Source organism: Nelusetta ayraudi, unplaced genomic scaffold, assembly GCF_046127955.1.
Source record: "Nelusetta ayraudi isolate G7.1 ecotype Tasmania unplaced genomic scaffold, CSIRO-AGI_Nayr_v1 ptg000006l, whole genome shotgun sequence".
NCBI lineage: Eukaryota > Metazoa > Chordata > Actinopteri > Tetraodontiformes > Monacanthidae > Nelusetta > Nelusetta ayraudi.
Genome location: NW_027466056.1, coordinates 1,803,543 through 1,831,130, shown reverse-complemented (window position 1 = coordinate 1,831,130; position 27,588 = coordinate 1,803,543). Strand labels below are relative to the sequence as shown.

The 27,588-nt window shown below is 42.4% G+C and overlaps 2 protein-coding genes across 2 annotated transcripts; both read right to left on the bottom strand.

The window, feature by feature from the left end:
• Positions 1–1,310: 1,310 nt before the first annotated feature.
• On the bottom strand, positions 1,311–23,284 carry wdr17 (WD repeat domain 17). Its single transcript, XM_076013928.1, has 32 exons — positions 23,279–23,284; positions 20,152–20,280; positions 19,085–19,268; positions 18,753–18,983; positions 18,529–18,639; positions 17,707–17,847; positions 16,731–16,853; positions 16,418–16,605; positions 16,139–16,307; positions 15,186–15,277; positions 14,583–14,665; positions 14,396–14,482; positions 13,624–13,788; positions 13,062–13,177; positions 11,408–11,494; positions 10,493–10,642; positions 10,288–10,418; positions 9,165–9,290; positions 8,318–8,473; positions 7,806–7,870; positions 6,190–6,322; positions 5,995–6,083; positions 5,553–5,652; positions 5,321–5,460; positions 4,555–4,666; positions 4,314–4,455; positions 3,514–3,616; positions 3,316–3,417; positions 2,911–3,009; positions 2,350–2,420; positions 1,949–2,046; positions 1,311–1,849 (listed from the first exon to the last, which is right to left on the bottom strand). The coding sequence occupies exons 2-32, from the start codon at positions 20,272–20,274 to the stop codon at positions 1,730–1,732; spliced, it is 3,837 nt and encodes a 1,278-aa protein (XP_075870043.1). The 5' UTR covers positions 20,275–20,280; positions 23,279–23,284; the 3' UTR covers positions 1,311–1,729.
• Positions 23,285–24,423: 1,139 nt separating this feature from the next.
• On the bottom strand, positions 24,424–26,930 carry hmgb2a (high mobility group box 2a). The gene is made up of 5 exons (XM_076013921.1): positions 26,782–26,930; positions 25,827–25,986; positions 25,558–25,706; positions 25,281–25,455; positions 24,424–25,093 (listed from the first exon to the last, which is right to left on the bottom strand). Exons 2-5 carry the CDS (start codon positions 25,971–25,973, stop codon positions 24,914–24,916), a joined length of 651 nt encoding a protein of 216 aa, XP_075870036.1. The 5' UTR covers positions 25,974–25,986; positions 26,782–26,930; the 3' UTR covers positions 24,424–24,913.
• Positions 26,931–27,588: the final 658 nt, after the last annotated feature.

Below are 27,588 nucleotides of genomic sequence, written 5' to 3'. Positions count from 1 at the left end.
CATTTATTTATTTATTTATTTATTTATTTATTTATTTATTTATTTTTAAAGGTAGAACAGCAAATCCTTCAGTTTCCCATTTGGCCCCTTGTCAAACTTATTTTAGTTCACGGGCCACACGGAGAAAAACATTTCCCAAATCATGGTATAATAATAACTTCAAAATAAAAAAAAAAGAACTTCCGGTTGTTTTTTTGTTTTGTTTTTGTTTTGCTGCTCGTGTTCTTGGAGCGCTCTGCTCTCTGCATCCGCTTTTCTCTTTTTCGACAGAGACATTTTGGGGTTCGGTTGCTAGGTTGCTGTATTTCTGCAATTCAACTTAAAAGGTGAATGTGACATATTATATAAAGGAATAATATGCAGATCAATATATTTCAAGGTTTTATTTCTTTGGATTTTGCTGATCAGGTCTTGCTAAAAGCTAGCTTAAAAAAAAAAACTCAAATTTTATAATCATTTTCTGAGTTTGTGGGTTTGTGGTTTTAATAAGTTGAAAATCTTAATCAGCAAAGTTACAACAAGGAACTGCTTGAGACGTCAATTTGCGTGGAATGGCTCAATAAAATTTGTTGCTTTCATCTTTTATGTTATGTATATATATATATATATATATATATATATATATATATATAATTTTTTTTAAACTAATCATTTACCCCATTTTGAACCGGGGCTCTGCTGCTTCGTGTTGCTCTCACACCGCCAGTCATTTTCCAGAAGTTTCTGAACAGCTGTAATGAAACGTCTCTGCAAGTGGTTGCAACTTGTCACTGACTGACTGGGCCTGGCAAACTGTAAAAGCTGGTGTTTCAAACAATGTTGTGTACACACAGTACAGCAGAGAAACTCGAGAATGCAGTATTTTCAAAGCGCCTTTGGAGTATTGCCAAAGAAATAAGGCCACGTTGCTCATTGTTAAGGCCACCAACCGTCTTGCCCCCTCCCTCCGTGGCACCTTGTCCCGTCTCTGCTAATTCAGGTGCGCCGTCGCCACAAACTGATTGGTGCCTGCCTCTCCCGCCTGCTGTCCTGTCGGACTCTGATTGGTGCGCCTTTTTTTTTTTTGTTTTGTTTTGTTTTTTGCAAAAGCCGTACACGATGAGTCAAGATGTGTGGCACTGTCTGTCTGCGCTGAACACTTCACACCTGAGCGTCAGAGTAAAGGAGAGACAGAGAAAAGGCGCAGATAATCAATGTTGAGCCAGGAAACAGGGTTGATCCATATCCAGGCGCAGTCAAAAAAAAGCAAAAAATAAATAAATAAAAAACCTCCCTGAGCGGCAAATCCCAATCAAAGGTCGCTTTTTATTTCAGTATGTTCATTTTTTACAACGTAAAATACAGCAAGATCTCAGTTTCGGAGCCCATATGTACACGCTGATACTCGGAGGAAAGCAACTGAGGGAATCCTACCAAATCAATGACACGTCATTCACTTTGTCTTTACTGGTGAAGCGCAATGTTTCTGTTGGCTACTCTCCGCTTGCTGACACGCTGCCATCCTAGCCAAAGCGGTGAGCTTGTTTAAAGCAAGAGTCACAGATGTTCTATTTATTACTGTTCCTGATTTATGGCTCGGTAAAAATGAAATAAATAGATGAATAAATTAAAAAAAACAAAAGCACAGTAGGCCACGTGTTTGCCCTCTATTTTTCCATTGCTAGACTCTCAGTTCATTAAAACCACTCTGGGGACGTCTTCCATGTGCTCCAGTGTTTGTGTTGTGGAATCAGAAGGGGTTGATGCGGAGTCCGGTTCCCAGAGGAGAGAAGGGGTTGACTTTGGCCCACATCAGGGCGTCGTTAAGGGAGATGGCTGATTTGCCGTCTTCCAACACAAACACTGGACCCTTCATTCCAAGGACAAATAGCGAAAGAGAGAGAGAGAGAAACGTTACCAAACATACGCAACACATCACATCACAGTGGAGTCAATGTGCAGCACAAACCTGTATTCTGTGTCCAGTGAAACAGGACAACTGCACATCCGAGTGGCTCGGCAGGTTGGAGCCCGTCACGTAGTCGGCACCACTGAGGACCAGCGCGGCTGAGGAAGAGGACAGATCACCATCAGCTGAGCAACTCAACCAACAGGCTTGTGTCTACTTACAATATTTGATTGTTTTTTTTATTGTCCTATAGTTGAATAGTGGAATATTATGTCATTCATTATAATGTGTTTTTTTTTTTATTGATCCACTACCAACGCAAATTAGCTTTACGCTAGAATTGGGTACATTTACATTTTTTGCAAAAATGTCCATGAATGTACGTTGTCACTCTTTATCAAATAAAAAAATCATCAAATAATCAATCTGCCACGCAGCACATCTGGAAGGTTCGTTCTCACCTGAGTCTGTTGGCTGGATTCTCCTCTGCAGGCAGTCAAACTCCTCTCTCTGACACTCTGACGGAGGACTGCTGGAAATTGAGGGGACACATTTTGGATTGCAAAGTGACGACTTATGCCTTAAACTGGCTTTGATTGATTAATATTAATAAAAAAATAAAAAATAAAAAAAAAAGGGAGGTAGGACATTGATAACTTTCCATGAACTTCATCCTACACCCTTTCCAACATGGAGCAGCTACTTGTGTTGTTAGACTTGTCTTTTCACGCTGTTGTTGTGCTTTTTTTCTTGCATAAGCATGGTTGCATGTTTTATTTATTTTGTTTTTCTTTAGACCCGTACGAATAAAAAAGGAGTGGACAGTGACGGCGTGAGAGCGCCACCCAGGGGAGGGAAGAGACCTCACATAAGACAGATGTGCGGTAAATCATCATCATGTCATGAATTTATCATCACTAACTTTGACCAAGTTATCGTAATTAGTATAATGCAATGCTAAAGTTGTCTTTGTTTTGCGTGTACAAGTGTTTCCATCGCTGTGCACTGTGCGTTCAACCTACATGGTGTTGATTTGCGTGCACGCCCTCCAGGCGTCCAGTTCCACAGACAGCTGCTCGATCCTGAGAGGAACGCACACCTCCCGCCGCTTCAACAACTGACTGAGTGCAAACACACACCTGGATTAATCAAATCTGAATGTGGTTACATAACCGTGACTCATTAATCATTAGTTACATAGGAAATGGGGGGGGGGGGGGATCAATGAAAAAACAAACCACCAATATGCCTGTTGAACTTTAAGTTGATCGTGTGATTAAATTACTAAAGTGGTTTTGATAGTTGTAAGAATTGAACGGTGGCATCAACCAGACTCGCTACGATGTCGTAAAATCACTGTCTGAGGCTTTCAGCGTCATCGTGGACTCACAAAACGACTGCGCACCCACACGGAAGCACAGCCTTACCTGGTGTATTCGTAAAGTGCAGGTACGATGCTGGAGTAGTGCCTCCTGATGGCCAGCAGACCGCCGGTGTAGCCGCACAGGATCAGCAGCTCACTGCGAATTCTACACACACACGACGGGGACGTTTCAGCAGGTGGAAAACAGCAGGAAACGGCGAAGACTGAAATGTCTAAAAAGCAGAGTGGGAAACGCACTCACTGGGTCAGCTTGGCCATGATGAGGCGGTCGGTTCGAATGTAACTCATGAGGTCCAGTATTGGTGCAACACTGTCCAGTGTCCAGTCAGATCCACTCAGCTGCTCTAGGGTGAAAAAATGAGGAAAAGAAAGATCATTATTATTATTATTATTATTATTATTATTATTATTATTATTATTATTATTATTATTATCATTATTATTATTATCATCAGTAGTAGTAGTAGTAGTAGTTATCAGTGCCACATGTGAACAGTCATGTAGCCGCCATGTCACAAATATGGTCAGAACAGAAATGATATTTATAATCAAAGTTACTTTTTTGCTTCATACAACAATCACAGAGCACATTTTTGCAATTTAATCTGAAATCTTATATCGACAAATTGGACTATAAAAAAATATTTTTACTTTTTATTTTTTTGCCAGCAAATCAAAGCCTTAATAGCGACAAGGGAATGATTATTCACTAGAATTGCAAGAGTGCTTGCAATAATTGTATTGTACATTGAACCAGATTTGTTTTGAGTTGATGTATGTTTTAAATGTTACTAAATGTGTGTGCTGTCTAATGTGTTTTGCTTTGACAAAGCACTGATGCTGTGGAGTATCTGCAATTTCACTGGCAATGAATACACATATATTAAATACTGGCTGTGTTTAGCATTATTTCTAGCTCGTGTTAAAAGTCACAAGTCTATTATCTTCATACAGCCTTTCTGAGTTACGCTACACTTTTCAGCCATGCACTGATGGTGTGCGAACGGGGCCACCTTCCAACACAGAGGGGTCCATCAGTACCTTTGACGTGATCTATCCCTATGTGCAGGGCAGCTTCCGGTTCCGAGCTCAGCAAGTGGAATTTCACCGCCGCAAACAAGTCTCCTTGGCACAGGGCTGCTTCCGCCAGAGCCTGACACTCCTCTGACGAGGGGAGGCCGCACTGTCGCGGCAAACGAGGCGTGGACACGGTCAATTTGTCAGAAAAACAAGAAACAGAAGGCTGGAAGATCAGAGTTCCCCCCTGAGACTTCACACTCACCCTTTCATGCAACTGGTTGATCTCTGTGACACTTCCTGGATAGAACGAACACAGTTTGACCAGCAGGACGTGGTTGTCAGGGATCATTTGCAGCAGGTCGACTGAGAGGTCCCTGAAGGTAAAGAATGGAGATTTTAAAATGTGCAGAAAACTCCTTCACTTTCGCCACCGTGAAAGTGCTGCGGTATTTTATTTTTAAAGCCAAGCGTAAACAGCGTTTGTAAACAGCTAGCGCACTCGCATTTGAATGCACACATGGATAAATTACAGCTACATAAACAGTGTGAGTTAAATAAGCATGTGCTGTATTTAATAGCAGGTCACGCATTAAAATAGCCTCTACAGATTAAATAGTATTATTCAAAGCTTTGCAGATTCATACATCTTCCTATTTCAAAGGCCCAGAGAGTAAAAGTATGAAGGAAGCCTGGTTTTTAAGCAAGCCCGTCTGACAGTGCGTTTCTATATTTAAGACGCTGTCAGGCGGCTTCCTTACAAAAATGGCGGTGCAGGATGGCATCTAACAGGGAACAACAGCCTTATTGCTCTGTATGCTTTTATACATATGACAACCGTTCTAAGAGTAGGAACCCCAAGAGTAGACACTTTTATTCATGTATTTATGGGCAGTATGTCAAGCTTTTAAATATAATATGAAAATCATAATTCAGGCCAAATTTTACATACCGGCCCTTTATTAAGGGGAAAGAAATCAAGCAACACGACGACAAAATTGTCATCAAAATGTGCAAACTGTGATACGGACCAGGTTGGTGTGGTCATGTACTTCCTGGCCAAAAGTTCAAGGCAGTATGCAGTGCTCCGTTCGGCTGCCTTCCCGAGGACGAGGCCCACGCAGGCAGCCAGCTCCAGCTCATTCCCTCGGATCAGAGCAGACATGGCCAGCTAAAATAAGACACACACCGCATTTATTATCACAATTACAAACAACTCTGGGCCAACGAGAGGAACCTGATGTGAAATGCACGGAAGTGTACCTGGATGTTATCGACAGCAAGGTGGCAGCAGGCTGCCAGGACTGAGCAGCCATCCTGGAAGTACCACTCAGCCAGCTCCTGGCAGACGTGGTGCAGGAGACTGCATGGAGAAGATGATTTCGTCACAAAGCTGGAATAGCTGTTGCATCAACGTGCAAACTGGCCGAACGGTGAAAGTAATGGTCACATTAAATCTGACAGGCCTTGTATTCATCACTTACTAAACCTAGTTCGCCTGCTGATATTAGAATAGCATCTGTCTGAATCTTATCCGTTACATTCTTTGGTTTTTATTTTTATTTCATGGAGAAGTGAACCAGTGTGGCGGTGCGAAGAAACAGACTGGTCCTTCAGTCAGCGGCAACCGGGATTGGAACGGCATCTCACTGAAGAACTTTGACCAAAGGAAGGAACCGCCAGTGCGTCTGCGTATTAAAAATACCTCTGGTATTGTTGTCTGTTATCCACGTCGTTTGTCGTGTGGTTGACAAGGGCGGTTTGAGGTGCGCGGATGTTTCCCTCACAAGCTCCCTGAAAAGAAAGAGCCCGTGATCTAAAATGTTTGTTCAAATTCTGACGATTAAAAAGGTTCTCGTTCACTTCTGAAGTCGCCTGTTGTTCGTCTGGTTCTTTGTACCTGTGCTATTATTAAGGCCTGTCGCAGCTGCCCTCTGCCTGTGAAGAAAGAAACCAGCTTCTTTATGTCCCCGGTGGCGACGCAGTACGGGATGGCGTCGTCATTGTCCTCAGCCATCAGCTGGTCGGCTCGCCTGAGGTCAACGCATCAAGCACAACACATCAAGGTGCAAATGGCAGCTTCATTCTAGTTGGCAATGGCTCGTTGAAGTGATTTTAGTGAATGAATATTTGATTTTGATGACAAATTCCACAAGTGCACTGTCTGGCGACTATGTTTCACTCTGTAGTTGCACGTCATTGGTGAAAAGTGAAAATGACAGTGGTCCGAAACAGCTGCTCTGTGGGACTCCACACACAACAGTCAGACAGACTCCCATTAAAAAAACAAAACAATGTCTGCTTGCTACTAAAGCAGTGTAGGGTGCTACAGTAGCTTTGGTAGCTTCAGTTTGCAACATCGGCAATCTGTGATTATCAACGTCAAACACTGCACTTAAGTCCAGCATCACTATTCAATCTTCTTTCTTTATTATCAGTTTATTTTAACTAGTTCAATGAATTATATCTTATCTATATGTCTATCTAATATCGTTGATAAGAGGATCTGACAGAGTTGTGTGTTGAAGTCCTATTCCCTCTTAGATCTTTGACATTTTATTTTACTTAAGAAATAAAATCAGACATTTTCCAACATATTAAATTATTATCAAGATAATAATTAGGCACTTTAAGAGGCTTTGAAATATAAATCAATCACTGTCAACATATTTGATTTCCATCCCATGAATTCACTCGATGTCTGACAGTGACATTTAGAATGGCGTATTTCCTCTTGACTGTTTTCTCCTTTTGGTTTCTTCCTCAGCTCAGTGACCGTGTTTCTCAACGTACAGCACTGCTCCCTATTGGCTAAGCAACTTCCCTGACAAAGGACCTTCTTTGCATTATTTCTTTGTATTATTAGAGCCTTCAAGTCCTCATTTAACTGCGGCACACTTTTGTGCTGTCTCACACTGCTGCTGCTGCAGCAGCACAACACACACATTCTGTGGTTCTTTTGAACGCCTGTCAACGTCTTTTTCACAAAGCACTTTGAGTGAGAACAACACTTCTGAACGCCAGGTTTGTTTGGTCTGCACATGCTTTTGTTTCTAAAACTTTTATAACCATCTACAGTTTCATACATTTTTTGATTTCCACTTGAGTCACACTGACTGACCACACTGATTCACGTACATGCGACATCTTACAACTGAACACCACACGTTGTTCCAGGATGTTTGTTCTCTCTTCTTTGTTTCACCCCCAAACTGTTTCAACTGATGTATCAGCGCACACTTACAATCGCTCACTAGTTAAATATTAGCCGGCAAACAATACAACTAAGGCTGATTTCTGCACTCAGTGGTTTTTGGAGCAACATGGCAAAGAAAAAACTTGATGCAGATGGATCACAGATCTCAAAATTGTTCCTGTTAATACTCGTTTGTAAAGTTGCATTGCATTCTGGTGTCGTGGTTTCTGCTGTGACTGGCGGTGAGGAGGCTCGAGGTCTACGAAGCAAGGACGGAAGAGGGAAAGCGCTGGTAAACAGCTACTTCATCTTCGTCTTACCTCTGCATGAGTTTCTTCCAGTACTTCATGGACACACCTGGTGCCACGGACAAGGCTTTCTCCCACTGAAACGCACCACAGTTCAAACAGGTGTTGAATTCGTGACGTGACGTGACAGCTGGGATGCCAAAATTCACAGGTAATTCTCAGGCGACAGATACTAGATATACACGTTTTTTCAACTCATGGATTTTCCGTTCATATTTTCTGGCTGATGGCACTTTTGCAGATTATTTGAGATTAAATATTCAACATTTTATTTCTATTTTTTTTTTTCACATAAATGACAAACCAGATGGATTGAGAGACATGTAGCATGAGACTTTCAAAGCAGACTTGACAATGCCAGTATTTAAAAAAAATTTTTTTAAAAATCCTAGATAATTCTCTTTGAAGACTGTAAACACAGTCGTTGCTGTTTTCAGGCTTCTCTGCTCGTCACAACAGCTTTTCCAAATTGCAAATGAGGTCGGAATCCTAGTGATGAGTTACAGCCTCACACTTCACCATACCTGCCCCAGCTCCACCATTAATTCACAGTAGCGTTGAATCTGTCCCAGTCTCAGATGGATGTCGGCTGCTTCTTTCAGCCTCTCCTCTTTACTCGGAGCTCCAATACCGCCTCCAAACTTAGACATCTTGACGATAGTCAGCTCCTGGGCTTCAGACTTCAAGATAAAAAGGAAACCAGAGTGATTGATGGATGGCTTGTGTCAATTAGGAAATAAATATTACGCAAAACAATACAAAATAATGTGTCTAAATTATTGAAAAGGGTTTAGTTTGAGGGGCAAATCAGTTGAGTTGTTGTATCTTTGAAGTTGTGTGTCAAATAATTTTTTGTTATTAATGTACGATCTAAAGTCCAATAAAGATCCGACTGGGTACAAAACAAAGCCAAGCACTTGAAGAGTGATTGCTGTGTTGAACCTTGGCCTGGCTGGTTTACACTCAGTCTCTTTACCTGGTGATCCCTCCAAACAGGTGCTTCTGGAACATTTCCAAGCAACACTCCTCCCAACTTGTCTGAGGTGTTGCAACATGTTGCTGCTGTGAACTTTGCACCGAGAATATTTCTCATATAAAAATCACAATGTTCTGCTTTCCAGTGAGTTTATGCCTCCGCAGTAGCACACATGGTGGCAAATATGTTTGTAAAAATGCATGTTGGTGCTGCTGCTCGCTCGCACCCGAGTGTTTTAGTCAGCAGCTCGTTGACAGTTTTCTCATCTGGAAAATGAGGAAACGTAAATTGAAGCCTTGTTGGCTTGGAGACTGAGTTGGCTTCCTGACCTTCACTGATGGAAACACATCCACATGATATTTTTCCCTCTTTACCAGTGAGTCCGACATACATACCGTCTTGAACTTGAGCAGGTGTTTCATATGCATCACTCCTTTGCTGTAGCTGGCTGGCAGCAGCGAATCGTCTTGGCCGTTTAGCACTGACACCAAGTCCCACAAGTTACTGCTGCCCCCTGGTGGCTTGCATAGCATAAGACAGAACATTCAAATGTAAAGTGGAACAAACTGTCAATTGACGATTGAGAAATGACAATTAGCGACTGAATACAGAAATTGCAGTTGGATTTTATTTCATATAGATCTTCTTTTTAATGTCAGCTGAGCTTTGAAGGATTCAGGTGACGAGACCTGGACTTAATGGCTGGTATAACACAGTGGTTACAAAAGCCGAACTTGAACTGAACTGTATTTTAAATAGTTGACCTCCCGTTGGGTAAAGCCACACAATGTGCACAGCAGTTAGATGAAGACTTCTGCTCTAATCTTCTGTGAATGGCTGAAGATGTGCAGCTTTCAGTGAAGGTGAACACCAACCAAGCTTGGTCACTGAAAGTCTGGTTTTGATTTTGACCTTCAGTCATATAAGGTCAGCCATGCAGATATATATATTTCTTGTCTAAAAATTCTAGTTTTGAAACCACATATCAGGCCAAGTTTTCATGACGGCCGGCGAAAATAAATCCAAAATAAAATAAAATTCAGTCCGTCAGTTCTGATTAATTCGATCAACACATTGCCAGTTAAGTTGGCAATGGCATCCCCTGGCAAGCCGCGATGTGTTGTGGTTTTCAAATCAACTCTTGCCAAATATGATATGAAGAAGAGAGAACAGAGTTGGTGAACTCTATAAAGCTCATTTACTGGAGTTTGTTTGTTTTTATAAGCCAGAAATGTCCGTACAGTATCACAGTATTCATGCTGCAGCCACCGCGCTGTGCTTGCAGCAGCTTCTACTTTGTCACTACTAAATCATATCTGAAGTGCTCATGTCTTTCTTCTATACGCTGACAAATCTGTCCTGCAACAGTTGGATATAACATTTCAAATTGGAGGCTCTCCGGAGGTGCTGAAATCTCCCCAACCATCAGTGCACCAATGATGACACCTGATGTGATCCAACTTCCAGGTGACTGAAAGTATCAAAGAAATCACAGTGTAACACTGAGAAGGTGATTACCGAGATGCATTCGGAGAACCAGCGGAGCTTCTTGGCCCTGATGTCGATGCTCAGTTTATCCAGCTCCTGCTTGATATCTCGAGACACTTTGCCGCAGAGCAGCGGCGGAGAGCCGGGAACCATCGCTGTATCTGCCGAGACACATTGTCAGCGCGTCAAAGTGGGATTTCAAAGCGGCTCGGCGCAAGACGCGCGGCTCTGGCACCTGTGTTTCCAATAATCTTCTCCCACGGCTGATCGGTGACAATGTTGAGCAGCAGGGGGGAGATGAGGGGTGTGAGGGACCACAGCCTCACTGTGCTGTCTCTGCTGCAGCTGGCCATGGTGAAGGGACAACTCTGGTGGCAGGTTAAACCTGCAGACACGAGGACGGAGCTTGTGAGAGGCTACAACCAAAATCATCAAAAACAAAAACAAAAAAACACCACAGACCATTAACATCAACGCATCTCCCTTTCCCTCCTCTCCCTCACCTTCCCCTGCTTGGCTTCTCACGTCTCATCCATCTCTTCCATTAAAGGCTGAAGTCTAACTCGCTAAAATAACTTTAGAAATGATTTTATCCAGTAGGACGCTATTGTTTGCAACATCAATAGCGATAACAAGAGGAAGAAGGCCACACATATCTTTGATTGACGTGGCGTCTCGCACAGCACATCGCACTGCGTTTCTGCAGCAGCTCAGATATTTAAAAATGAAAATAACAAATAAACCTCATGATTCATATGTCAAAGACTCTACACTGAGGAAACAATCTGGACTGGATTTTTTTTTTTCTTTATTAGTTGATTTTTTTTGAGGGGGAGAAATTCTAATGATCCTTTTTCAAGCATTATTATGTTTGTTTGGTTTTTTTGTTTGTTTTGTTTTTTACCTCAGATGGAAAATAAATGTTTTCCCCTACGGCAACTGAAAAAGTACCAGGCTCTCTAAGTTATACCTGTAGTTTTCCATCCAATTACTGTGGGTTGGATTTATAAATGAGTATAATGTGGAGTATATCAGTATATCAGTACAATATTTGAACCATGTTTATCTGTGTGGGTGTGTGTGTGTGTGTGTGTGTGTGTGTGTGTGTGTGTGTGTGTGTGTGTGTGTGTGTGTCGTGGTGCTATCTCACCATAAACATCAGCACCGTGGTCGTAGACTGTGTCCAGACACGTGCCGTCTCTTGTGTCCCACACCCTGATTGTATAGTCCCAAGAACCTGCCACATAAATCAGCAAATCAACATTTTAAAATCAACACATGACACAGCATGGCGAAGTCACAGCAGAAAATACCAGTGACGACCGCAAACCTAAAAAGGACAATACGCTGCAGCGCCGCCATCTGAAGAATGAGCAAAGGAACTTCAATATGTCTGCATCATTTTTTTTTGTATCTGCTCTAATTTCAGTCTCCAGTCGTTGTGTGGATTAGATTGTTAAATCATGAGGATGCTCTCCAGTGACTTTGTTTGCTGGAAGGTTAAACCTGAAGTGCCAGCATTCAAATGTCAACGACTACACGTGGCTTCATGACCCTTTATGATGGTGTTAATGTATATTTTAATGTTTCAATATAGAGACTCAGACTTAACTTTCTGAACATGAATGTTTGTTCTGACTATAAGCTATCAACACAGTGATGTCTACTACACAGTATACTACACAGTATACTACACAGTATACTGTGTAGTATACTACACAGTATACTACACAGTATAGTCTGTGACCACATGACAGCAGCAGACAACAGCAGAAGACAATACAGAAGACATTACAGTTGTGGAAAAAAGTTTTTGGACACTTATAATTGTCCTGCATCCCAATTATGGTCACTGAATATTTGCCAGATCTTTTTTTTTTTTTTTTTTTTTTTTTATGTTTCAAAAGGATTTAGCTGCATCCAAGGCATACAAACAAATGGAGATTATTTTGTTGTTGACAGAATAAGAAAACTTCAAGCTCTCGCGCTGCACTGCACTGCACTGCACTGCACTGCACTGCACTGCACTGCAGTACACCACAAATGCATGAGGTGTCCAAACAATATTTCCCACCTCTGTATAGTGATTCATGATAAATACTTTATTTAAAAATGGAAACAAGTTACACAACTATAAAACAAGGACTCGTTCACAAAGTGCAGGTGATCGCATGCAGTGCATCCTTTCTTTCTCACTTGAACAGAAAACTGTCCTGATCTCATGCACCCTGAAGACATTTCCTTTCCTTCAATCTCCAACCTTTTCACATTGAGTCCAATGGTGCCCCCCATTGGTAGGGCTGTACACTGAGTCCCCTCCATTGGTAGGGGCCATCAGGGGCAGACAGATCTGCCACATTTGCCAACATATTGTGCATGACTGGACGACACATTGAACATAAACCACTGTGGATGTAGGAGGAAATTGCTGCAAACCAAGCAGTTCTTTGGCAGCATATTGATCTCGACCATACGGTAGATATTTCAGGCAACCCTAGTTTGAACAAAAATTGAACAGGCAACAATGTCCCAAAGGTTATGGCTATGTGCTATGACCTTGCAGGCTCAGCCCTGAGTATCACTGTGAGAGCAGAGGATGAGACTTTACTGTGCAGGTTTGTACAGCATTGTGATAACGATGACAGGCATCAAGTTAGTTAGTTGAGTGTCTACTATAGCAATACTCATGTGCCTGTGAGTAAGCAGTGAAAAGCAAAATCACAAACTGTTAATTATAAAATAATTGGACTAAGTGAAAAAAAACAAACACACAACACAAAGTAGAGCACAATCAGCTGAATTACCTGAAATAAGGAGGAAAGGAACCTCTGTGTTCCACATCAGGCCTCTGACTGGAGCTTTATGACCACTGAGCACATTGATGCATGCATCCTGTGTGTAATCCCATATACGGACGGTTCTGCAAAGATAAACACAAATTGATTTCCCCTTTTATCTGAACTGTCACAGATAAGCACTGACGAGTATCTTCAATACCCAAAAATGGCCTTGTTTCAGCTGATAGATGCTGTGTACAATGATCATCTCATTAGTCACACACACACACACACACACACACACACGCTCTTTTAACAGCTTCTTTCCAGCCACTGAGAGACTCATGACAGAAACGTAACGGGCACATGTAACATCATTGTACCACCTCATTTATTGCATTACTGTGCAATTCTACTCTGTTTATTTGACACTATCTTTTAACCTTGTTTTAACGTGACTGTCTGGATTCAGTGCACTCTCTGTGTTTTCTTTTGAACTTGACTCCATGAACCGCTGCAGAAGGAAATAAAAAATCTTAAATCTTAAAAAAAAAAAAAAAAGTATATTCAGCTATCCGTCTGCACTCACCCGTCATCTGAGCCGGAACACAGGATCCCCTCCCTGAGTGGTGACCAGCGAACATGGAATACTTTGGCTAGGTGGCCGGTGAAAACCTTGAGGGGCTGATCAGAGCTGGTGGCCAGGTAATACACTCGCACGTTCTTATCCTCGCAGCCTGTTGCTATCATGTCCCTATAGAGACAAGAAGGAAAGGCAGGTTTATTTGTATAGCACGTTACAGACAAGTCAAAGCACTTCCAAAAAAAAAAAAAATCATAAATCAAGCTGAATTCTACACACTGGACCTTTAAAGCAGTGACAAATAGGAAAGTCTTCAGCGTAGATTTAAAGTAGATAAAGGTTGGAGCTGATCTGCAGTTTTCTGATTGTTTGTTTCAAATATGTGGAGTAAAAAAAAAAAAATCAAAGCCGCTTCTCTATGACTTGACCCAGACAGCCTGAGAGGTCTTGATGGTTCACAACGTAGCAGCAGATCAATAATGTATTTTGGACTTGTTGAACCATCCACTGCTTTCTAAACCATCCATCCATCCATCCATCCATCCACTTTCAATGCCCACTGATTCCTGAGCCCAGGAACCAATAGCAGTGTTTTAAAAATCCATTCTTTGGGAGACAGGAAGTCAGTAATAAAGACCTCAGAACAGAAAAGGATGGTTTATTATCAGGTCATTGATTGAAGGTTCTGTGACGCAGGGCATTTCTAGTGGCATCAACATCTCGCGTAGGTCTTCACTGAAAATGAAATCAATTCAGAAAAACAACGAGCGTCTCTCACTTGTTGTTTTGGCTCCAGTCACAGCCAAATACAGCAGCAGGATGTTTGTACTTGTGGAGGATTTTGCCATCGATGGTCCGGATGATACTGTTATCAAAATGACACGAAACTTGTCAGACGATTGTTTTACAGTCACAGGTGCAAACTGTCCTCACAACGCAATGCATGAAGGAGAGTGAGGACTTGCCAGAAGCCGTCTCCACTGCAGGTGGCGATCCTTTTAGAGTCCTTATGGCTCCACGAGATGCAGAAAATACCGTTCTTACCATGCTGAGGTGAGAGAGAGAAGCGTGAGTGCACATGACGGACGGCAGATCGGCGTGACAAGAACAGAGTGGGATGTTTTTTTCTGGAGTATGGAGGACAGATTTATCATTTGAAAAGCAAAATCAAATCCAGCTGATATAAAATATTGCTTTTTTTAAAAAAAATTTTACCCCCAACAAAATAATCTTGCATAAATGTATTTACGTTCAAAAGTAAAGTATCTTCTTTTTTTTTTTTCTTTTTTTTGTAATACTTAAATTTACGTGACAAGTTGCTGTGTCAGGACACCGAACACTGACAAAGCTCTAATGGAACTGCAGCAATCTAAATCTCACTTGCAGTTATCAACAGAGACTTCAAGAGATCTCCTGCTGCTGTCGGATAAAAGATCCGGCCACAAGACCATCGCCGCATCGTAGCATCACCAGAGCTGTCAACCAGCCAGCTCCCCTCACAAACTACTGTCCACACCTCACATGCAGCACGACAGGTTCTTTCAGGGGGGCAAGCAGAGTAAAGTCACCTCATTAAAGCGAGTGATTATCTTGCCCTTCCTCACATCCCAGATGAACGCTCCGTTGCGAGACGTCGCCCCCGCTATGCAGTTCAGGTCTCCTTGAAGACACACACAGACAGAAAGGTCAAAGCGTTTAGCATCCACAGCAGCATCAGCTGACACTCTGCACTGAGACACACTGCACTGAGACACACTGAGACACTCTGCACTGAGGCACACTGCACTGAGACACTCTGCACTGAGACACACTGAGACACACTGCACTGAGACACTCTGCACTGAGACACTCTGAGACACACTGCACTGAGACACACTGCACTGAGACACACTGAGACACTCTGCACTGAGACACACTGAGACACACTGCACTGAGACACACTGAGACACTCTGCACTGAGACACACTGAGACACACTGCACTGAGACACACTGCACTGAGACACTCTGCACTGAGACACTCTGCACTGAGACACACTGCGTGGCGTTCATGTCAGCGTTCTTCATCTCTGTGTAGCCGCTGAGGTTCCAAGCAGTCCTGCTTCAATCTGCATGTTATTTCTGAAGCTACTTAATTTTTGAGTCATATGTGGAGCTTGTTTTGGGTGATTTGCTTCAGAATTCCTTGTGACTTCAATAAATTACAGTTTAAAAATGACTTTGTGTTTGAGTCCGGTTTCCATGGACCATAGCAGAGTTTAGTGACATGAATGCAAAAGAGTCAACCGTATATTATTTCCTGAAACAAACTCCCTTAGGGCTTTAATAGGAGCAATAAAAATGCCCTTTAAAAAAAAGTAACTAAAGATTACTTTTAACAGTAATGCATTACTTTTTGGTGTAAGTAGTCAGCAAAGTAATTGAGTACTTTTTGGATGAAGTAATGAGTAACTGCAAACTAGTGAGTATTTTTCAGTAACCAGTACAGCACTGGCCATGAGCGTGCATGTGGAGGCGGATTACCAGGGGACCAGGACAGGGAGTAGACCACGCCCTCATTGCCAGGAGACGTGTAGACAGCCGTCAGCGTGTTTGTGTCCCAGATCTTGATAGTTCCGTCAAAACTAGCAGTGGCCAGCAAGTTCGGGTCGTCCGGCTTAAATTTACAGTCAAAGATCGTCTCGACGTGACCCTGGAAAACACGACAGGGAGCCAAATCACAACGAAGCACAGCCTCGAAACATCCGTCAGTTCACTTTGCTTGGTATGACAGACGGATTGCACTGATGGTTCGTGCAGTACCAAGTCTCGGAGGAAGTCCCACTTTTTGGCGCCCATGTCGTAGAGTCCGACGCCTCCGTCCATGAAGCAGCAAACGGCCTGGCCAGGGGGCAGAGAGAAGGACTGGTTCTGTGACAGCGTGGGCGGAGGCACGGCCTCACTGGTGGAACTCATGTGCTGACTTTTACTCGGAGAGCAAGAACTCTGAGCTGCGGGGAGAAAGAGGAGAGAAGATTTTGTTTTTTCGAGAGGGGACAGCCGAGTTGTATATGAAACCAATAAAGCAGATCAGCCAGTGTAACGTTATGGTTGATTTTGTTTCAGTTCAGTTTACCTTTCTTGGCAAGTGGGGAGTTGAGGACATGCAAGGCATGGAAACCCGTCTTTTTCAGCTTGAAACTATCCAAAGGAGTGGCGCGAGACACATTCCAGACCCTCAGCACTCCAACCTGGGAGTCTGACACACAGAGAAGAACCTCAGCTACACCGCAGATTATTTTATGTCGAAAAGGTTGTTGTATTTCTGCAATTCAACTTAAAAGGTGAATGTGACATATTATATAAAGCAATAATATGCAAATCAATATATTTCAAGGTTTTATTTCTTTGCATTTTGCTGATCAGGTCTTGCAGCTTAAATTCAAATTTTATAATAATTTTCTGAGTTTGTGGCTTTGTGGTTTTAATAAGCTGAAAATCTTAATCAGCAAAGTTACAACAAGGAACTGCTTGAGACGTCAATTTGCGTGGAATGGCTCAATAAAATCTGTTGCTTTCATCTTTTATGTTAAATTGCCAAAATAAAACAACTTTCACTTGATATTGTCATTTTTCGGGCACTACCTGAATATCTTGACTCATCAAGATATATGTTGTATCTTGTATATCTTGATATCTTGTATGTATGTATGCACGTATGTATGTAAATAAAGAGATGTGCCTATAAAATGTGACTGACATGCTTAAAAGTTTAAATCCAAGCAGATCTTATACTGTGAAAGACGTTGATAGAGTGAAGTCAGATTATCACCGACTCACACGCTACAGGTGTAAGAAAGAAAACAAGTAAAGAGAAAAAGGACATCCACCAGCTACTATTGATGTAAAGTCATTTTACTGTATCACTGTGACTTATAGAGCCGCAGTCCCTGCATGAAATAGCAGCAATGCTGAAAGTGAAGCGTGTGTGTCTACACAGGCAAATGGAAATGTAGCAGCAGCAGGGTGATATCACACGGCTCTTAGACAAGTTCTCCAATCAGAGCAATCAAAGACACTGACATCTAATCCCTGGAGAAGACCAACTGTACCTCCAGTGATGAACATGCCGGGCGCAGAGGGCACCCAGGCCAGACACTGCACCGACGCAGCAGCAGAAGGGAAACAGAAGGATGTGATGCAAGTCAAGGCCTCACTGTCCACCAGTCTGATACCATTATGGAGGTTTGACACTGTGAGCAAGACAGGGAGAGAGAGAGGGGAAGGGGGGGGGGGGGAGAGAGAGAGAGAGAGAGAGAGGGAGAGAGGGACAGAGAGAGGGGGGTGGGGCGGGAGAGAGAGAGAGAGAGAGAGAGAGAGAGAGAGAGAGAGAGAGAGAGTGTTCATCTTTTGGCATCTTTGGTAGCAGTGTTTTTACTACAGTGTTTGGTATTTTTTTGTTTTTTATTATTACCAAATCAAAATCTGGCTTTTGGCGTAAGTTATGGTGGGACACACACACACACACACACACACACACACACACACACACACACACACACACGCACATTGCATACACACACGCACATTACATACACTAGCAGTCAAAAGTTTGGACTCACACTATGAATTTAACGTCTTTTCTTTCATTCTCATGACTACTGACATTGCTATTTCTCGCTGAAGGCATCAAAGCTATATATAAACACACGTGGAATTATTGAGGAAACAATAAAAGTGTAAAATAACTCTATTGAAATGAGAAGTGAGTTATTGAACTTTTTTTTTCTTTGCTGCATAATGACATATATCTTTTTCATATATGTGATGTCTTCAGTATCTATCTGCAGTGTAGAAAGTTGAAAAGATTAAAAAAAAAAACAACAACAACTTTGGACTGGTATACATTATGATACAGCGGCATTTTGACCAACCTAGTAAATAGTCTGCTGACAGTAGGTCCCATTCCAAAGCACTGACAGGATCCTCCTCATCAGTGCCTTCCAGTGACTCTGGACGCAACACATGTTTTTGACTTTTACTCCCTAAACAAGACAGGAAAGCAGTATTAATGAAGGTCGAGGCGGAATACGCAGACGAGGTGTGTTTTTTTTTTTTTTTTAATAGAATCACAGCGGTTGGAAGAACATATCCAGACCTGGCTGAAAAATAGACAAACTCCCGTCTGTGTGTCCAAACCCCAGTTTGCCTTTTTTACTGGGATGCCATCGGAAGAGGCAGATATCCGACAGGAAAGAATGTGCTTCCTTGTGCACCGTCACCCCAGGGTCAGGGCCTCCATACACCCAGATATACAGCGGGCCGCGCTGCGAAACAAAGGCCACCCCGTCGGACGAGTTTAAACACCAGCTGACCGAGGTGGGGACTCCTGTCGGAGCAAAGGAGACATCATCAAACATCACTGCACAACGCTGCCACCCTGGAAGAGAGCACGAGAGCGGTGGAACCTCCTGTGGCTTGTCCAGCCACCTTTTGTGTTGTCCAGTCGGGCCACAGCTTTTTGTTCTGCCACGTTCCAGATGATGAGCAGGTTGTCTGCAGAGGCCGAGGCGAACAGGTCTGGGTTGTCAGGGCACCAGCTGATGGCCGTGATGGTCTTCTTGTGTTCCGACATGATGGATCTCAGCTTGAACTCGTTATACTGCTGGTCCAACTAGATCAAGCAGGCAGGGGAAATAATGTTTGATGACTGAAAAACTGATAATAAAGACATCATTTTGTGATGCATCTCCACAATCGACAAAACATTGATTATCGAATTTAAGACACACAAAGTGTAAAACTGAAAGTAATGACTGTGGGGGGGGGTAAAAGTTATTTGCAAATGCTTGTCTCAATCTGTGTGCGTCAACAGATTTGTGTGTGTGTGTGTGTGTGTGTGTGTGTGTGTGTGTGTGTGTGTGCCTTGTAATTTGTGTGGCATTGGCTGTCTTCTCACACATGATCACGTGTGTATTGCTACACAAACAAATCATAAAGCACGCGCACACAAATCTGACTGACTGCACATGCGCACATTAACATACGCATTTGCAAACAGAGTTGCTGCAAGAGTTCCCCCATACATGACGGTTGAGCAGCATTCAACTGCAAGTCCAGACATACTGCACACCAGCAGTCAACAGTGGGGACACAACTCTTTCTTCTTTGTCTTGACTACTTTCTACACTGTAGATGAACACACTGAAGACATCAAATATAGGAGCAAGATATGTGGATTCATGTGGAAAAAGGAAAAGTTCTATTTATTTTTTTTTATGAAGGGTGGCTGTTCCAGACCATCTAAAATATAAAACTTGTTTCAGCTATTTCACACCTTTTTTTTTTTTTTTAGTACATATTCCACATGTGTTCATTCCTAGTTTTGATGCCTTGCGTGACAATCTACAATGTAAACAGTCAAGAATATGGAAGTAAAACCATTCAATCAGTCATTCAAAAGTATGAGTCCAAACTTTTGACTGGTGGTTTATGTGTGGCATGTTTTATTGTCACTCCAACGTTGTGTACACATACACACAGGGGTAGTAGTTTACCTGGTAAATGTATATGGCCAAAGTAGCACAGTACGCGAAGCGATCACCGCTGGCGGCACACACGTCTTTATTCCAGGGCTGACAGCCTGCTGCCAGCAAGCCCACCTGCTTGACTTTGGCCATCCTCACCTGGAGACGCACACACACTTACACACATTAACTTACATCAGTAACACTTCCACCCGCTCCCTTTTGAGTATATAACATTGTGTGGATGAAGTTGCATCGTTTTGGGGAAAAATATGTTCCTTGGTGTTGTTATTAATAATGATATTGTCCTTTCCTTTTTGAAATGTTGAACTTGGCTTACTAGGCAGTGTACCAGCTCAATAATAAACAGTGAAAAAGAAATATGAGGTGAATCTATCGCGCAACATAAAGGCCGATACTGGTTCATTCACCCTATGCAATGAGAGTTTTTGCAAATAATTCGACTAAAATCACAAAAAATTCAAAAAATAAAAAATGAATGATGGTTTTTGGCTGCCAGTTTAAAACAGTCTCTCTCTCTCTCTCTCTCTCTCTCTCTCTCTCTCTCTCTCTCTCTCTCTCTCTCTTTCTCTTTCTCTTTAACTTACCAAGAAGCACAATCAAACACAAACATGAAACCCACAGGTTGAAGGGGATAAAATGATTAAAGGGAAAGACACATGGGCAGAGGATTTAACTTGAATCTCTGCTCTGATTGGCTAATCTGATCAACCGAGAAGAACTCTAGCATGCACGTTTTCTGTTGTCTGTTATTGCACACTTCATTCAACGGGAAAACATCAGGACTGAAAATATTAAAAATGTTCCATTGTTACAAGACTTAATGACGAGACACTGAATATATAATTCCAGTGGGAGGGGAAAAGGTTTTCTGTCGGTGGCAGCCTTCAAACCCTGGCGTCCACTTGGTCCCTTGACCTTCTCCTGTAAGGTGCAAATTGCTGATTTACATATCAATTTCCCTTTTTCATTAGATAATGGTTGCGACGCTGTGAACAGTAATGATGCGCAGTTGTACAGTTAATGGGTACTTAAGCATGTTGATGTTGATGAAAGAACACGCTAGCGGCCCTTTTAGATTGGATGAAACAAACGACTCAGTTGTTGTTTGTTTGTCTATGTCTTTGTTTTTTGGTGATGAGTTTCAAAATCGAAGGCAACAAAGGTGCTCCACGATGTTTGTTTGTTTGTTTTTTTATATCACCGTTTTAACGATCAAATAATGCTGCTGCAAAATTGCTGCTGTTGCTGTTGCGTTTGTGAAAATTGTCCAAGAAGCTTCATATCGCTAAAACTTGTGAAAGAGTTAAAGTCTTGAACAGACAGATGTCTTGTAATGAGAGCATGCAGGCATGTCAACTCACTCACGCATCAGTCTACAGGCTGTTTCTTAGAGTGTAGTACTGCATAACAAGTGCAAACACCAACAGCTATATTTATTTATTTTTTTCCCCATTTGCTTAAGCGCTCTTCCCATGACAGTGTTGATTGGGCAAATTGTTTCATGGCCCTTGAATGGATAATGCAGAGAGCGTGGTTCTGAAACGTGTTGGAGGTGCCTCACATGTTCGTCTTTTGCATTGTGACATGAAAATGCCTCAGTAGATATATGGTGTAAAAGTTCCTATCGGTAGCAGTTTCAGGATTTGATCCACATCACTATTAATAATAATAATAATAATAATAATAATAGTAACAATAATAATAATAATAATAATAATAAACTTTTATTTGTACAGCGCTAAATCACAACCAAAGGCGTCTCAAAGCGCTTTATACAATCAGAGAGAACCAACCGGGCCCTATTCCATCGTGATCTATGATGCTCCGTGAGGTTTTGCCAATGCTGGACAGAAGTTCACAAAATCATAAGTGTATACACTTGCGATATTCTTCTCCTTTTCTCCATCTCGTTAGAGCGGAACCTGTCTGTAGCTCCAGCCTCTTTTCTGTTGGGAGCTTTTAACGATGTTCTACAGGTCTACCTGCATCAAGAATCAGCATCTCAGCCACCGGGGCACAGGTGGAGCAGAAGAAGCAGGATTCACAGCACAGTACGAGAGGAGCACGCGGTCCATGTTCAGCTGAACAAAACACACTTAAAACGCTGTCACAATTACGCCCGTGCTTTCAAATGCTAAAATGTCAGAGCACTTCTGCTCCCAGGAAACCAATGAGAGCGAAGGAGGAGACGTCTGGCAATTAGCCGCACTGTCTCCAGGGAGACGCAGTGGTTTGGAGGAATGTTGACATTGGGAAAAGTAAGTTTAAGAAATGCACATATGCGCTGACATGAAGCAGTTTAAGTGCCTTTGGTTCGTTGTTTTATGAGAGACTGTTTAGGTCATTCTGTCAGGTGAAACTGGTGTCCAAATGATAATAATAATAATAATAATAATAATGATGATAATAATAATAATAATAATAATAATAACAATAATAATAATAATAATTTGATGCTGTTGTTGTCATAGTTGTTGTTAAACCAAGCCTTGTGTCCCACTGCTCCGTTAGAAGAAAACATCCACTGATGAGTGTTGAAGACAGCCGTCGGACACAGAACCCCCTCTCGCATGCAAATGATGATCGCGACACACAAAATGACAGACAATGGCAATGACCGATAAGGCCAGACATGTATTGAGACGTGCTAATCACGATTAAGATTAAGGGGGGGTGGGGGGGACACACACAACTGATAAGTAGCGCCAGTGGAGAGCGGCTAACCCTGCTGCTTACCGAGCTATTGCCGTTAACTCTGCCACAATTTGCTCCGGAAGCGCAGAGTGGTTTTGTCTTTTACCGCCTTGTGTTCCGTGTGGTGTTGTCGCTGAGCCGACGGCATCAACAGGTTTCAGCAGCACGCTAATCCGTGCGCAATCTGTCCGCTATCGAGGCGTCGAGGGAGGGAGGGAGGTAGAGTCTGACCGCCTGGACGCAACGGCTGCAGTGTGTGTGTGTGTGTGTGTGTGTGTGTGTGTCAACGTGAAGAAGCAGCTGACGGACGTGTGTGTGTGTGTGTGTGTGTGTGTGTGTGTGTGTGTGTGTGTGTGTGTGTGTGTGTCTCATAGCGCTCGCAAATTGGTGTGATGCGTGTGTCCGTTTTTTTTTCTCGCCCCCCCGCCTTCATGCTTACCGTTTGTGTTCACTTGGCTCGTGCACGACGGACAGTTCGCAGGTGCTGAAAGGCTGCCACCGTCATCCGCGTGAGGTGGGAGGCATCGAAGGCTTTGATTGGTTATCAGCAATCATTATTCTGAACACCCATTGGCTAGTCGAAGGGTTGGTAATGATCGTTTCTGGGCCAACCCCATGGCGTCTAGCTTTGAGATGATTGATTCATAGCAGACCATTTCATAATAATAATAATAATAATAATAATAATAATAATAATGATGATGAGGCTCAGTCCCGAATAATTATAATAAAATAAGAAGTGTTGAGCTGTGACCAAATTTTTGTTCACTGCTTTATCTCTCGACCAGGGGCGGGCAAACTACGCACGGAAAATATATTAATTATAAGTTTTGATCAACGTTTGACCTCTAGACCAGGGGTGGGCAAACTACGGCCAGGGGTATGTTTTGATTTCAATCAAAACCTTTTTTTTTTTTTTACTTTAAATTTAATTTAAATTAAGAGGTAAATATTGTGGGACAGATATTTTTGTTATTACACTTGTTCCATTTTCCATTGACATTAAGCACGTTTTCTACATACCCCTAGATATATTTTGTGCTCCCATGAGGTGACTCATCAAGACTCATCAAACTGCTACTGTCCATTGTTGCCCACTGGTCAAAAGGTTTGCCCCACCCCTGGTCTCAAATTAAACCACTTTTTGGATAATTCTTTGTACAAACCAGCAACACACTTATTTATCTAGCTATGTTGAAAAATATGTAATAGAATAGGGCATGATCAATGGTAAATATCAATCTAACTGAAGCTACAGTGTTGCATCCAAATGTGCCATGTATTGCGTTATGTTATTGTTATGGTCAGGATAGGTTGAGGTGTTGCCCTCCTTCAGCAGAAATGCACATGCAGAGTTGCATCTTTGTGAGAAATTCTATTGTTTCGTTTGATACTTTTGAAAAAATATTACCGTAGAATTTTTTTCCTGTCATCAGTTCATTTGCAAGACTTATTACACAGCTGAAAAATAGCATACAGTAACCCAGTATTTCTAACTGAACTAAAGGTCTTAGTGGAGTTTGTTGTGCATCAGGGTATTGATTTGCCTTTCAAAGGACCAAATTTAAAGTAGAGACGAGAGAATTATAATCAATATACAAAATTTTATTAATAAAAAAAAATCTACAAAGTCTTCGGCGTTTCACATTTAAAACGGCAAACTTCTTTTAGCGGAGTTTCACATTAAAAACAACTGCAAACTATAGAAAACCCCTGATAGCAAAATTATGTGAAGTAAAGAAACTGCACCGCTAAACACACGCAGTGCTTTCAGCCAATCTTTAAAACTTCACCAATCTGCAGCTGCCTACTGCCTGTACATGAAATTTAGTCATTTGTATAATCACAAGAAATTGACATTCGGCTGCCAGTTCAAATATCAAAAAAGAAAAACTGTGACGTTTAAATTCAAGAGAACTTAAACAAATGGAAACCAAATGAACAAAAACAAAACAATATCCCTGACTTAGAGAACATCAAACACCTACAGAGGCAGACCAAGAGGGACAGGAGGCTATAAGAGAATCAGTCACAAAACGAAACAGGTCAGGGGAGGAAATGAAATCCTCATCCTTTAGTCGTCATCCTCATCATCATCATCATCGTCGTCGTCATCATCTTCCTCGTCATCATCATCATCGTCGTCATCGTCATCCTCAGGCACTACCTTTTTAGCAGACGGCCTACCAGGCCCACCCTTCTTGCCAGCATCACTCTTTCCTAATCCACCTTTAGCTTTGTAGGCAGCAACGTCCTGCAATACAAATCATTGTTACAAGTCCATCTTATAGTGGTTGCGCCCAACAAAAGTAAGATCCAAAATACTTTTTAAAAGCATGCTAAAAACATGTGGGTAATCGTTTGACAACAAGTTATATTTGAAGTATTTCAAGCTGTAATTTACTTTTTTTTTTTTAAAGTGCCAGACTACAGGTGGATACCTTTTCATATTTCTCCTTCAGCTTGGCAGCCTTTGCTGCAAAGGGAGCCCTGTCTTTGGGAGTCTGTGTGGACCACAACTCGCCCAGCTTCTTGGCAATGTCGCCAATGGAGATACCTGGGTGGTCCTCCTTGATCTTGGGACGGTGTTCAGAGCAGAACACAAAGAAGGCAGAACTGGGGAAGACAAAGGAGATAACTGTGTGTTTAAACCTCTATTTATCCCTTCATCCTGAACACCAGGGGGAAAAAAAACAATCATAAGAATTCAGAACTTACGGTGGCCTTTTGGGGGCATTGGGATCCTTCTTTTTCTTCATGGGCTTGGACCCCTTAGGGGGGATGTAGGACTTCATCTCTTGGTCGTAACGGACTTTGTCATTCTTTGCCATATCCTCAAACCTCACCTTCTCCTTGGATGACATCATCTAGTAGAAATATGTGGAACACATTAGTGTGCTAGATACAGAACAGAAGCTTTTTTTTGAAAAAAAAAAAAAATTAAAAAAAAATAATTAATAATTGGAAATAAAATCTTGGAAACTTACCCTCCACCTCTCAGAGCACTTCTTGGAGAACTCAGCAAAGCCTACAGGTGTTGCTGGGTGCTTCTTCTTGTGCTCCTCGCGGCAGGTCGTCACGAAGAAGGCATAAGAGGTCATCTTTCCTCTCGGCTTGTTTGGATCCTTTTTCATGGCTGCAAATGACCTAGGGACAAACACGCGGCCGTCAAACCACGACTAAAAATAACGAGGGCCCAGACTGGAACACACAGCGAATAATGTAGACGACCGTTCCTTTTTTAACGCTAAAAGTGGCGAATTCCAAACTAGGGTCGAAACAATTGGAACTTAATTCTTCGTGTTCCTTTGGTGTACAAGTACCGTCGCCGTCCGAGAGGCCGGGTAAGCAGACGCCGAGGCGGTGTTTTCAGGCTCTAATCGGATTTATGCTTGACTGGAACAAAAAGAACTGCCTCCATTTTGGATCTTCCCGCCTAAACTAAACTGCGCCAAACACGGGCGCAAAAAAGAATAGCAAAGGACCTCCATTTGACCCCATTGTTCCGACATAACACAAAAAGGAACGTCGACGGGAGAACTATGTCCAAGCCACAAAGCCAACGGCATGAATTCAAACGATGGTGCGAATTCTGCGAAAGTGGAGCAGCGAGCGGAGTTACCCAACCTAATGGCGTTTGACTACGTTGCGCACATTCTCAAAGATAAGAATGTGTTTTAAACGAGCTAATGGACGGAAACAAGTTTGCCGACGAGTCACATTAAAAAAAATGCGTTTTCTTCGTCGAAACAACTTGCACACGATACTTTGGAGTGCACACGAGATACCATTGACTCGATAAAACATGTGGGGGAAAAAATATAATCCTATCGGACAAGGAGGAGATTACACACTAAAAGTAGCTTTGGACAAAGGATAAGACCACGGACGAGTTAGCGGCATTCTAACAACAAATTGTAAATGTCGACAGCGTTAACTTACCCGGTCTCGTCAATACAAGTAGAGAGAACGGCTCTTTCGGGGAGAATGAGCAAGTGTTTTGTCACTTTGTGCCCGACCAAACTAACTTAACAAGGAGTGGGCCCACAGCTCCTCCCCCGGCTCGCCCCCATTGGTCAGATAGATTTGAACTTCGAGTCCCACTGAGTCGAACAGCGGGGATTGGCCACTCGGCGGCGGAATGGCACATTAAGTTTGTGTGCGCTTCGACCGTGCCGATTGGTTAAAACGGACTTTTAAACACACGGCGCGAAAACGTTTCCTCGTATTGTTTTTTAGGGATAAGTGCGTGGTTCATACAGCTGATGCATCAAAGGCACTCGATATGAGGCTACAATTCAAAAATATCACTCGCCTGAAAGCAACTTCACAAACAGTTAAATAATGCGACTAATGTGGCTGAGTTGGACACGAACGTTAAACGTTCTGCTTGGGAGAGCGAGAAAAACAACTGCTCAATGTAGTTGTAAATGTAGGTCAGTCTGGCATTATTTTCGTTTCCTTGTTTTGTTCATCCCAGTGCATGTTTCCGTAAACAAAGAAAAGCAACCGTGTAATGCTTGCGAGTTGGAAACTTTGCGACCACGATGATGGAGGGGGTTGCAACGTCGCAAGCTTCCCATCCGCTTTTGTTTTTTAGTCAAAGCGGCTGTAAAATCCGCCCGTGACCGGTTTTCGCCGCATGCGCTGTCTTGCACATGCGCAAATACCTCCAGCACTCTAGGGGGCGCAATGCGACATTCTGTTAAAAAAAAAAAAAATCATCAATATATATTCGAGTCGAAGAAG

What these genes read in the sequence shown, in the direction of transcription:
- wdr17 (XM_076013928.1), bottom strand. Translation starts at nt 20,274, where the DNA reads ATGGCCAAAGTCAAGCAGGTGGGCTTGCTGGCAGCAGGCTGTCAGCCC. An exon ending in ACCTGCTCAAGTTCAAGACG is followed by an intron (nt 8,474 to 9,164) that starts GTATGTATGTCG and finishes TTTATCTTGAAG; the next exon opens with TCTGAAGCCCAGGAGCTGAC. An exon ending in TCACTGGACACAGAATACAG is followed by an intron (nt 1,850 to 1,948) that starts GTTTGTGCTGCA and finishes CTTGGAATGAAG; the next exon opens with GGTCCAGTGTTTGTGTTGGA.
- hmgb2a (XM_076013921.1), bottom strand. Translation starts at nt 25,973, where the DNA reads ATGAAAAAGGATCCAAACAAGCCGAGAGGAAAGATGACCTCTTATGCC. An exon ending in AATGCCCCCAAAAGGCCACC is followed by an intron (nt 25,456 to 25,557) that starts GTAAGTTCTGAA and finishes TGTCTTCCCCAG; the next exon opens with TTCTGCCTTCTTTGTGTTCT. An exon ending in TGAAGGAGAAATATGAAAAG is followed by an intron (nt 25,094 to 25,280) that starts GTATCCACCTGT and finishes TTTGTATTGCAG; the next exon opens with GACGTTGCTGCCTACAAAGC.